The sequence below is a fragment of the Spea bombifrons genome, chromosome 3 (genome assembly GCF_027358695.1).
Source record: "Spea bombifrons isolate aSpeBom1 chromosome 3, aSpeBom1.2.pri, whole genome shotgun sequence".
NCBI lineage: Eukaryota > Metazoa > Chordata > Amphibia > Anura > Pelobatidae > Spea > Spea bombifrons.
This window is the reverse complement of record NC_071089.1, coordinates 25,597,683-25,609,926: the sequence shown is the minus strand read 5'-3', so window position 1 is coordinate 25,609,926 and position 12,244 is coordinate 25,597,683. Positions and strand designations below refer to the sequence as shown.

At 37.8% G+C, this 12,244-nt stretch overlaps 1 protein-coding gene across 2 annotated transcripts in view; it reads left to right on the top strand.

Moving 5' to 3' along the window:
• FBLN7 (fibulin 7) overlaps nucleotides 1-11,120 on the top strand; it is a 32,986-nt gene extending 21,866 nt beyond the window's left edge. For both annotated transcript variants that reach the window (XM_053458708.1, XM_053458709.1), the window contains exons 3-8: nucleotides 29-199; nucleotides 7,048-7,176; nucleotides 7,333-7,470; nucleotides 8,840-8,977; nucleotides 10,008-10,146; nucleotides 10,634-11,120. In XM_053458708.1, the coding sequence (XP_053314683.1) occupies nucleotides 29-199; nucleotides 7,048-7,176; nucleotides 7,333-7,470; nucleotides 8,840-8,977; nucleotides 10,008-10,146; nucleotides 10,634-11,006 (1,088 nt within the window). In that variant the 3' untranslated portion in view covers nucleotides 11,007-11,120. The remainder of the gene's footprint in view (nucleotides 1-28; nucleotides 200-7,047; nucleotides 7,177-7,332; nucleotides 7,471-8,839; nucleotides 8,978-10,007; nucleotides 10,147-10,633) is intronic.
• The last annotated feature ends 1,124 nt before the right edge of the window (nucleotides 11,121-12,244 follow it).

Genomic DNA, 12,244 nt, shown 5'->3' with positions numbered 1-12,244 from the left:
CACCAATGGTTTTCATTCTGTATTTTAGTTGCTTGTCCGGCCTTGGAAACCCCTGTCAACGGAAAGAAGTTTGGCTCCAAATACTTGGTGGATCATGAAGTGCATTACACATGTGACCCCGGATACCAGCTCATCGGGTCCAGCAGCAGACTGTGCCAGAAAAACGGAAGTTGGACTGGGGATATACCTCACTGCAAAGGTGCCTGATTTATGACTTAATGGAGCATGTGACTACTAGCCTTAAAATGATCCAGGTCTGCAGTTGATCTCTGTGCCCGTGAGAGCAGCAACATAAGTTTTATATATAGAGACTAGAGAGAGTGAAGTGACTTCAGACATTTTTAAATTAACCATACTGTAGTGACAAATTGCAGGAAAAAGTATGTGAACCCTTTGAAATTACCTGGATTGCTGCATAAATTGGTCATTACATTTGAAATGATCTTCAACTACTACTGTTACAACAATAGATTAACACAGTGTACTTTTACTAACAACACACATTAACGCTTTTATGTCTTTATTGAACACTCGCTGTAAACATTCACAGTGCAAAAGGCTAATAACTTTTTCCAAAAGCTAATTGAAGTCAGGAGTCAGCTAACCGGAAGTCCAATCTACAAAATGAGATTGGACTAGTTGGTCAGAGCTGCCCCCAAGTTTGCCATTGACAAGAAGTATCGCCCGATGTGAACCATGCCTCAAAAGCGATCTCTGAGGACATAAGATGAAGAATTCACCTGCATAAAGCTGGAAAGGGTTACAAAAGTATCTCTGATAGCCTTGGTGTTCATCAGCCCACGGTAAGATAAACAGTGACAGTTCAGCACTGTTGCTCTAGCAGTGGGCGTCCTGCAAACTTGATTTAAGGTTATTAAGAGTCCTAGAGTTTTAGGTAAAGAGATAGAAATCCCTGGAACATCTTTATCTACCTTAAGTAAAACTATGAACAAGAAAGGTGTTCACTGGAGGACACCACTAAGGAAGCCAGGGCCTTGCTATAATCGACAGAATTTCCTGCTGCCCTACTTGGAACTCATTCTGCTGGATATGGCTTCTGCTGGGCTTGTGCCTCCCTGGGGTTAGAATGGTATAACCCCAGTAAGGTTTTTAACTCTTTGCACAGCTCATCAACATACATGACTGCACACGTTTCCGTGGTGTCACACCTCGGTGCTGCACCTTGCAGGGGAAATGACTTCTCCTGGTTCCCTTTGCCTTTTAGTGAATGCCAAGAGCATCTGTTCATGGATCTCATTCAACTACAGAGCCCATTAGTCTGCAGATGATAGGGGTAGAGGTGAGAGACTTTATACTGAAGAGCCGTCAGACGTGCTGCAGTTCTGACTCGAGCTGGGTACACTGATCTGGTAGCACTTTGCTGGAGAAACCACTGCTAAAGGTGGTTACTGGGTGGTCTACTGGTTTAGATTACGTTTCAGTTAGCATTATTGTGTAAGTGTTATTAGTTGAAACAGACTGTGTTTTGTGTATTGTACTTAGTTGAAGATCAGATTAAATTTAATGACAAGTAATAAATAAATAATAAAACCCAGGTAATCTGAAGGTAACTAAGATAAAATATATTCTTAATAAAAACACCTGTCTTCAAGCAGGATCATAATTGTGATATACCAGCAAGAAAACCTGAGATATTGTTAAATCCCAAACCCGGGCTTTTGAAATTGGGTAACCAGGTAGCTAAAATGTAAATCCATGAGAGTTAACATAATGCAAGAGTGTTTGTGTATATTACATTTTGTTTTAAAACAACTGAGCTTTTCAACAGGGTCAAATATAGTTTCAAACGTTTTGTTGGAGTCATGATTTTTGCAACTGAAAATTGTCCAAAATGTGATCATATAGAGAAGTGGCCTCTCAAAATATCAGCACCAAAAGGGAGTGGTGTTATCATAAATTGTAATTATTGAGTGAGGCATATATTATCCTTCCTTCTGTAATTATAGGTTTTATCCCAATAATTCTGATTTCTCTTGTGGTAAGAGGGCTTTGTATGATTTTTGTCTAAGCATCCGAAACCAAAATGTTCCAAGACTGAAATTAATGCGAGGGATGGCGACTGCGCTGCAGCATTGATTAACCCATTCAATACCAACCACATACATGGAAAAAAGCAAAAAAAGACACTATGCTGCCAGCTGATCTATTGTAAGATCAGCTATGTAGCATACTGGACAAGTGGCTGACCGTGATCAGGTACCCCCTCCCCAAATTAAAAAATGTAAGAATGTAAATATATATTGATTTATTTACATAATTTTATGTTTTGTATTTTAAATTTAAAAGATGAATGGTTTGTGTTAATGTTCTACAACTCACATCACCCTCTACTTGAGTAAAATACTTAACAGAGGTACTAAAAGTGTGGCATATTTGCGGACATGTCTATGTTCTACCTATATTTAGCTTCATTGGCACAGTATTGGAACTCAACCCATTCACGCGTGCTTACACTTTGTTGTGTCATATATGGTTTGCTTGTTCATATCTACATATGAACAAGCAAACCTTACCCAACTAGGCACCTTACTGCAAAAAAAACACTTATGCAGTGACTCACTCATTCACTTTTTCATTAACATAATTCCTTCCTTCACACAATTATTCATTTTCTCACACATTCACACAAATCATTTATACATATTAATTAATGCATTCTCACAATTAATTCTCACAATTCATCCACACATTAATCCATTAGTTATCTCACTCATTCACACAATTCATCCAAACATTAATTCATTAGTTATCTCACTCATTCACACAATTCATCCACACATTAATTAATAAGTTCTCATTCATTCACACAATTCATCCACACATTAATTCATTTATTCTTTTACTTATTCACACAATTCACCCACACACCATGCATTCATTCTCTCATCCATTCACACAATTCATCCACACATTACTTCATTCATTATCTTACTCTTTATTTATTTCAATATTCTTACTACCCACCTTTCTCACAATCTCTCCCCCTTCTTACAACCTACTCCCTCTATCTACCCTTCTCCTCCCTTTCTCATAATCTCTTCCCCTTCTCACTATTTACCCCCTCTCCTTCCCTACTCACTGTCTACCCCCTCTACTACCGTTCTCACTATCTACTTCCTCTTCTTCCCTTCTCACTCTCTACCCCCTCTCCTCCCCCTGTGACGTCATATTCTGGCACTCATCCTGAAACACCGTGACCAAGGCCTCGCGCTCCCACCACCACAGTTAGGGCAGCGGTAGGGAGCAGAGGAGACCAAGGGGGCCGAGCGGTTGCTGAAAACTTTTTCATGTGTAACCGCTCAGTGTCCCTTTCTCCCCTCCTCTCCCTGCCGCCTGGGTGCTGTGCACCCTGTGCACCTGCCTCGATGCGGCCCTGGCCTTGATGATGGGACGACCGCATGGCACACCTGATGCCATGGCGCCCTGTGCGGCCGCACAGCTCGCACACCCCAAAGGCTGGCCCTGCATAGCGCCCAACTTTAACCCCTGGCGAGGGGTAGAGCTAGACAGGTAACGCTATTGCTCATGCGCACAGTTCTGCACGTGGACCGTATGCATTCAGGGTTGGGGGTTGCTGTCCCCAATCCTGCTGAGCTCTACTTTTCCTCCTTGTAGGAGACAGAAAGGGGATGTGATATGGTAGGGCTGGGCCGAGCGTATTATATTCTACAGGCCTGGGAGACTGGGCATCATCTAACACCTCTCCACTACTCAGAGATGAAAGACACAACCCCAGAACCCTGCAGAAGCAGAATTTCATCCTTAAATGAGAAGCTCAGGATAACATTTTGAGCCTGCAAAATGTTTAGGGTCTATTATAGTGGAAGCTCAATAAGAGGGACATATGAAATGCGATTTTAATGGCAAAACCTGTGCAGACTTCAGCTTTCCCAGGTCTACGGGACACTTTCTTTTTCTAAGGGTAACTGAGTAGCATTTGGCATGTCCGTTCCCCACCTATTTCCCCTTCTACTAACCACTTATTTAAGACTTTTAGCAGTGCCTCCACATGTGATTAGCCCTGGTGCCCCAGGTATGAATATAGCACATATGCATATATCATACACATATACACCCAGTTGTGTCTCTGTGATAAACACAGCACTGTGCCAAAGTCAACATGTGAAATATATTTTTTATTATTGAATACATCGAACTTTTAAATTATCATTTTGTCTCTTAACAACCCAAGTGATAAATACTGAATTTCATTACATTTTAATTAGATCATTTATCAGCTTTCTGTTCCCTCTTGACATGATGGGCTGTGAATGTAGTTTATATCCCAAACCTTTAATTGTATCCACCAGAATATTAACTTCAAGTAAATATGGATTCAATTATACTAATTACATGCAGATTTCCTCACTTCCTAATTTATGGTTGGTATTTAAATTAATTAAAGTATCATGATAAATATATTCGCTTTTCTGTTTTGGTTATCACAAACAGCAATGACAAGGACCTATTTAAAGATGCAGTTCCACTCTATTGAATTTAAAAAAAATTTAATACATGCACCATTCCCTGAATAATTATTTCATCATGAAACACTTTGACTTGTTTATATTTTTTGCCAGAAATGTTTATACGTTCGGCCAGCTAACTTTTTGATCTTTTTGGTACCATCATTTTCCACAGTCACATACAATGGGCAAACAGGGGATAAGTTGTTTGTCACATAACAATTTGGTCTTAGAGAAAGAAGTGGTTAGGAATACCCTGCTCAGACAAGCGTACATTCTATGACTTATACAAACAGCTTTAAGGAAAACACAATAGGTAATATTTTGTGGTCAACTGCCCACTGAGAATAATTCATAACCAAGAAAACAATTATTTTCATGCAAGAGTGCTGATGATATATAAAGCAACCTTGTCTTCTCAACATATCCACTGAGACCAACAAAGATTTTTTTTAAATGTATTTTTCTGCACAATGCATAAACTAGTGTGAAATGAAGACACATTATTTAGCAAAGGGTTATAGCTGATCTAAATAAATGTTTCATTTGTGGTTTGGTCTTTGGTGGAATCAATGGTGGAATCCATCAGTAATCAAAGGAGTAAATGATGTATGACATTTCAAGAGAAAGGAATGGCGTAGTCAGTTCTCATCTCTTGTTACATGATATCTAATGTTTATAGGTAGTGGTGATCGTGGTGATAACTTTGGTTGCCAGGTATAATATGTAACAGCCATCTTGCACACACAGTTAGAAGAACATGTGCCTATGCAGGAAATTCAGACCTGTATTCGGGACCTGGAAAGGAGAAAGAAACTTTGTATTAGCACAGAGGGCTTATTTTACCCATCTAGGTCTCAGTTCTTTCTACAGATAAGAAACATAAAGATGTCTTTATTGGTATTTCCATTAAAAAAACTTGGCAAAGTCCCAAAGCAGTAAATTCCCTGCTTTTGCACCACCTGTGCTGCGTTCTTTGTAAGCTTTTACAAATGCTATCTAATTTCATCTTTGGGTAGCATGCCAGCCCACCTGTGCCCAGTCTACAAAGGAACAAAGAGGCACAGGTTAATGCTCTTGACTTTTGTTGAGTAACTTCATGGTCTGGTTGTTTTTAGATATTTAGAATATGCTATTGATGGTGGAATGAATCCATCTGTTAGCAGGAGAAAGAGGAATGGTTTGCCAAGTGGCATTTATTGGCTGTATGTTTATAGACATTCTTATTCCACAAGCAGTCTTAGCGGAATACAATATTCTGTCAAATATAGAGAAGAAAATAAATGTAAAAATAACAGATGTCATTTTTTTGGGAAGTTCAAATTGAAAAGATGATATTACTGGGTAAATTCTAATTCACCTTGATTTTAAAGTGGATCTGTCACTTTACAAAATCTTACATCTTGCTTATTTTCAGACTTAATACACGTGAATGCTAGGCTAAAATGAGCAAAATATATGCATTAGAAAAACACCTTATGTGCATTAAATTGTTAAATTGTTGTATTAAAGACGTACCGGTTCTGCTTAAAGTTTATTCCAGGTATTTACTTCCTTCATGGTGAAAAAATACTGTCTCAAATGGAGTTAGCAAAGAATTCTCTCCCTTTGCCCCTTGATTTATGATGTCATACCATCGTAGAATAACTGGTCTGCAGTGCTTTCCAGTACTGATTTAGCTATCTTTTAGCTTTGTTGTTTTATATCCTTTCATTAATATTAAGTTTAGTGCATTACTATACATAGCCCACTAATGAAATGTATTTATGGCACGAACATACAACACAGCATGTACAGAGAGTCAGACAAAATATCCACCAGTCATTGACTAGGATGACCATTTGGCTCTGTTAGCTTCAACAAATATAAAAATATATTATGGGTTAAATTAAAGTTACTCTTGTTCTCCATGCAAGGCCAGATTAAGGTGTTTGGGGCTCTAGAACACTTATATAAGAAGGGCTCCTCTTTTCTTGCACCAAAGTATTATTCCACAAATTGTGGTCTATAATAATAGAATAATTACACAAAAATAAAAAGCTCACTTTTATTTACTTTCCTTGTAATGGAGTAAAAATAAAATTAGTACTGCACTTTGTAAAGAATAATCCATGTTCCCAAATCCTTTAAATGTACAGTATATTATTTTATTTACAATGCAGAAAAAAATCTTATTCGGACATCCCTGAAGTCTATAATTCTATTTTAATAATAATCTGATGTTGAATAAAAGCACATGGGTGTTACATTAGGGTACAGTAAACCTAAAGAAAGAGACAGTTTGCAGTACTGAAAATCAAATGTGTTCCCCAAACAAAAGTTTATTATCTATTTTTTTATAACCACGATGAAGGCCTGGCAGGAATTTGCAGTTGAACAAAGGGAAATTTGGTCAACCTTTACTTCTACATTTCAATCCCGTTTGGGGACTTTTTATTGGATTTAGGCTTCCGAAAGACAATGCATTTTTGTCAATATTCAAAAGTAATTCTCAAAAGAAGACCCTGTTTGTGCACTAAGAAGATCAAATTAATTGTTTAATCAATACGTATATTTGCAGATATCAGCCAATGTGGCAGTCACCCCTGTTTAAACGGCGGTACCTGTGTGGAGGGAAACAACCACCAATACAAATGTAATTGCCCTCAAGAATATACTGGGTCCAACTGCCAACATCAAACACAAACAGGTAATGCTACACAGGACTCAAAATGAATGTGACTATAATGTTGGCAACTCAAATCTGTATAATAATGGTACCTACGTTTTTAGATAGCAGTAAACATCAATGCATTTGGAAGATTCAGTATATTAATTGTTTTTACAATCTGTGCTTCCATTTAAGCTCCACCTGAATGGAGTGTACCCAGCGATGCAGCTTTTAACCGTAAGCCACGCTGTGCCAGGGTAGACCGCGCTCAGCACTGTAGTTGCGATGCTGGCTTCCAAATGAATGGCACCCCTGACAACAGCATTTGCCAAGGTAGGTGTTTGTACAAATAGCCAATGCAATGTATGATATTGTGGCACAGCCAGGACTTTCATCAATATCGATGCCCTAGGTGGATGCCACCACAAGGTTATTTTCTATATAGAAAGGAAATGTTACAAAGGGGTACCCTTGTTTGCCTAGGAGGACCAGGTCTTCAGTGAATCATGGGGCTGATCCTGGGTACAGAATGTGATTTTTTTTAAGGAGGACACAGCATATGAAGAAAATCTGTAACAAGTTGCAGTCAATTTAAGAGCACAGTCTCTTGTTAGTATGAACCATAACTGTTTAACCAATATCTTATGGAGACTCAGGATAACCCTTTTCGTAGTTAACTGGGATAGGCTCTACATAATGAATACAGGTTGTTGATTCTGTAACTCTACCAGAAACATCTGATTTAGTGTTTTCATTACCTGACTTCTACAACTATGCTGTTCCTGAACCTACAGTGTAACCATGTATTCTAATCTCTACAGCCCTACAGAGGCTTGCCATAGCACGTGCTTTCAGTAACCGCACACAACATAACCGTGTGTTAGTACAGGAAGTAGTTTTCTATCATGCAATGATTTTCTGAATGAGGCCACTCATTCATATATTTAGGTTGGGCAATGCCCTAAGCCTGAACTAAGGCAGTAACCCAGCTGCCTACCAAACCAACCACCATCACTGCTACCCTATTGAGCTCTGGACCTCCACAGAAGAAAGTGCAGCATCAGGTACAGCGTACTGTGATGGATGTCCTTGCTAGGCTCAGACCTCCATAGTGTAATCCATTGTTGGGCGAGCCAATTGAGCAACCGTCTATTGGGGATCCCAATTGTCCAATAAAATGAACTGCCTTGTGTTTTGCAACGGATGGGATGTGGTCCCCCTAGACCTGCTTCCATATGCCACATTCATATTACCAAAAAAAGGGTATTTTTGGCACTTTTAAATAGTTAATTATTATTAGCCATATATTATATGGCTGTTTTTTTACATGTTGGAGAAGAGGATTTTCTATCTTTAGCAGGAGGCACCTGTATAAGGAACATAAGAATGCAAAGGAGAATGGCGTCCTGGAGAAAGGAGCATGATGTCAGTTTAGAAGCATATAGTGTCATATGTTTTTCATGTTTATGAAAAACTAAACTGTCTTCTATTAAGTAACTTCCTCCTAAGAAGGTGACATTTAGAAGGAAGGGAAAGGTAAGATGTCTTTTTGTCTGCCCCCCAAATAGTTACATTCACTTTCATTTTCCAATAAGAGTTAAACTCATCAGTTTATGTTTGCTTTATCTGACCTGCGCAAGAAAAAATTAGAGAAATGTTTGTATACAGACACTGTGGTTATGGAAATGTGTTTCCTTCGCAGATGTTAATGAGTGTGAGGTTTATAAGGTGGAAGGAGCCCCACGTCTCTGTATGCACAACTGTGTCAATATTCCTGGTTCATATCGCTGTTCATGTCCAGCTGGGTATAAGATGCTTGGAGATGGAAAAAGCTGCGAAGGTGAGAGTTTTATTTCATAAACAATGACATATTTGGACAACATTACTTTATTTATCCATAATTTTCCTCATATTTTTTTCTAAAAGCAATGATAATTTGATTTTAGTTGTTGTAGGAATGAATGTTGCTTAAAAGTTGTTTCTTTGCGGTTAATTAACTAAACAGTATGTCACTGTGAAAAATGATGATACATAAAGTATCAAAGTACCGATCATGTGTTATTGTTCATCTGAGACTGTATTTACCTAATTTTTAGACCTGCTAAGGAACAGATGATTGTTATCATGTCCTGATATGTAAAACCATAGAATTCAATAAGAGGGTACTTTCCTTTTCACACAACTGTATTTTTATAGGTTTTTTTTACAGAAAAAAACAAACCTGAGATGCTCCTATTTATGACAATTACGTGGAGGCTAAATATCAATGTATATCCACTGTCTTAAAAGAAAGCCTGCCTATTATGTCTTGATTTGACCTATACATGAGATAAATGTCACAGATAATCAACTAAAGAGCTGTGTTTTTTCGTAATGCAATAATAATGTAGCATAAGACAATGATTATAAAAAGATAATCTATACCAGTATTGCTCCAAAAGAAGATGGAGCCTTTACTTAAAAATTACGGCTTTTATTGGGCTAACTTAGAAAAAGATGCATGTGCTTTGGGGACCTCAAAGAGCTGTGATTACCTCTGAAGAAGAGATCCCTGAAGCTTGTGTAACATTTTTCTATATTGACACCAATAAAATGTATCACCTTAAACTTAATAATTACTGCATACTAGGATATACAATTTGACATCAAATGTAAATTAATAGGAAAACATTTAAATTTGTAATCAATCTGATAATAAAGTCCAGACTTTTCTATCAAGGTTTTTAACTATAATGTCAAACAAAACATGCCTTATGTCTCTTTTTAAATGCAAATTCATATTTTGTATATAAGTCTATTGTGCTGCAACACAAATTGCTACTCTATAAAGGTGAGATGATAATAAGTCAAATACCTTGCTTTACCCACAGATATTGATGAATGTAATTCTGGAAATCACAACTGCACCAGAGGATCCATATGCATTAATACCGCAGGGGGGTTTCAGTGTGTCTCTCCAGAGTGTCCAAAGCCCAACGGAAATATCAGTTATGTGAAAACATCACCAATGTGAGTAACATAAATATTGATTAAATATTGATTTTATTGAGCAATACATAAAATGCCTCCCAAAATCCTTTGCACTTTTGCGCATAGTATGATGTAATCAACAGAAGTAAGATGGTATCAGGCCACTGATCCACTAATTTGTTTTCCAACCCAGAAAGATGATAGAATTTCAGTAGGCAGGATAAGCCAATACCCAAAGTACCTACTTTTACTGTCACCTACTTATTTAAAGGGTCACACGTCTCTTTGAAAAGAAAAAAATGGCTAACAAGCTACTCCCAACAATTTGCTTAAGACTTGAACTTTGTTATTATCTATCCCATGCTTATAGGACATTTAACATATATATGTCCCCCTCACAGTCCCCCTCTTGGAGGGAGCACCAGCTGCATCCTCTAATGTTCTGCCCCTGTGGATGTGTCATATTATTTGGTTATATTGTTACTGCTGTCTTACTAAAACGTATATTATTTGTTTTCTTTCTTAGCCAATGTGAGCGCAATCCATGCCCAATGGAAAGTAGGTCATGTCATCATGCACCAAAGACCATTTCATTCCACTACCTCTCTTTGCCTTCAAGCCTTCCCACCCCAGTCACCCTCTTCCGCATGGCAACCGCGTCAGCTCCTGGACGACCAGGACCAGACAGCTTGCGTTTTGGAATAGTGGGTGGAAACAGCAGAGGGAACTTTGTAATGCAAAGATCAGATAGGCAGACTGGAGAACTTATTCTAGTTCAGAGTCCACAAGGCCCTCAAACCATTGAGGTGGATGTAGACATGTCGGAATACTTGGACCGCACATTCCAGGCCAAGCATCTTTCAAAAATCACAGTGTTTGTGTCTCCTTATAGCTTTTAAAGCAAATGGAATGAGAGACTGTAGAGTTACTGAGTTTGTCAATGGGAATGGAGCACATTATGTTCTATAATGGAATGTGTGCCTCGCCCTACAAATAACATAGCTTTTACTGCATTATTGAAATGTCTTTTTCTACTCTACTGTGTATTTGGTCAGAGTAATCCCAATGCTTTAAAGCTAGCGTCAGAGTAATTTGAAACACACACTTTATTGTATGTAGATCCCAACGAAACACAATATCAATATCAAATTATATGTATATATATTCTGAGTAACTAAGCTTCGTAAAAACACAGCAAGAGATTGGGATTGTAAATTTGTTGTCTCTAAATTTTGTGAGAACATCATGAATACCACGAGAGATATTTGAACCATCTTATATCTATGTAGTTAACGTAGTACACAATTACTGGACGCTGGATGACCTTATAGTCCATAGAGACACGCCTAAAAAAATGAAGAAGTGATGAAGGCAGGTTTCAACTATCCTTATAAACTGGGCAGTGGTAATACAAAGAAATAAAATTACTGGTATACGGAGTTTTTCCATCAGAATTTACCATCAAATGATTTTGCTTGATCATGCAAAATGACAATATAAAGAGAGCTTTAGTCACATAAAAGCATGATACCTACATTTAGAAGTCAGCGGATTTGGTTGGCCATACCTCAATGACGGTCCTTTCAAACAACATTAATATAATTACCGTTTTTATCAATGTGAGGGTAAACTACCTGTTTGGCTAGGCTTTGCATGGGTACTTTCCTAGAGACCCATATGTTAAGGGGTTGGATAAAAGGAAGTAAGCATGTCATGAAGTTTTTTTGGTGCAGATTAAAGAGCAAGTTTATACTATGTAAGGAAATTGAAAAAAGAGCACCCAGTGATTAACATTCATTCTAAACTTTCTATGCAGAAGCAGGCTTTTTCACAAATGTCCAGGGCTCTTTTTTTATGATAGAGTATATGTATATGTATATATATATATATATATATATATATACCTTATATATATATATATATATATATATTACATGCTTGAGCACACTCAGTCTATATAGTAGCTTGTTTCAGTTGCATCGACTAGTTGTGTAGAAGTTAACCCTGTGATAACAAATGAATTACCTGAGACTGCCTGACACTTAATAAGAACTAAGTTAGTATTCATCGTACTAATGCTGCTCACCTTACATCTAAACAGTGTATTTTACACGACCTACTTTCACATGTCGGTGGA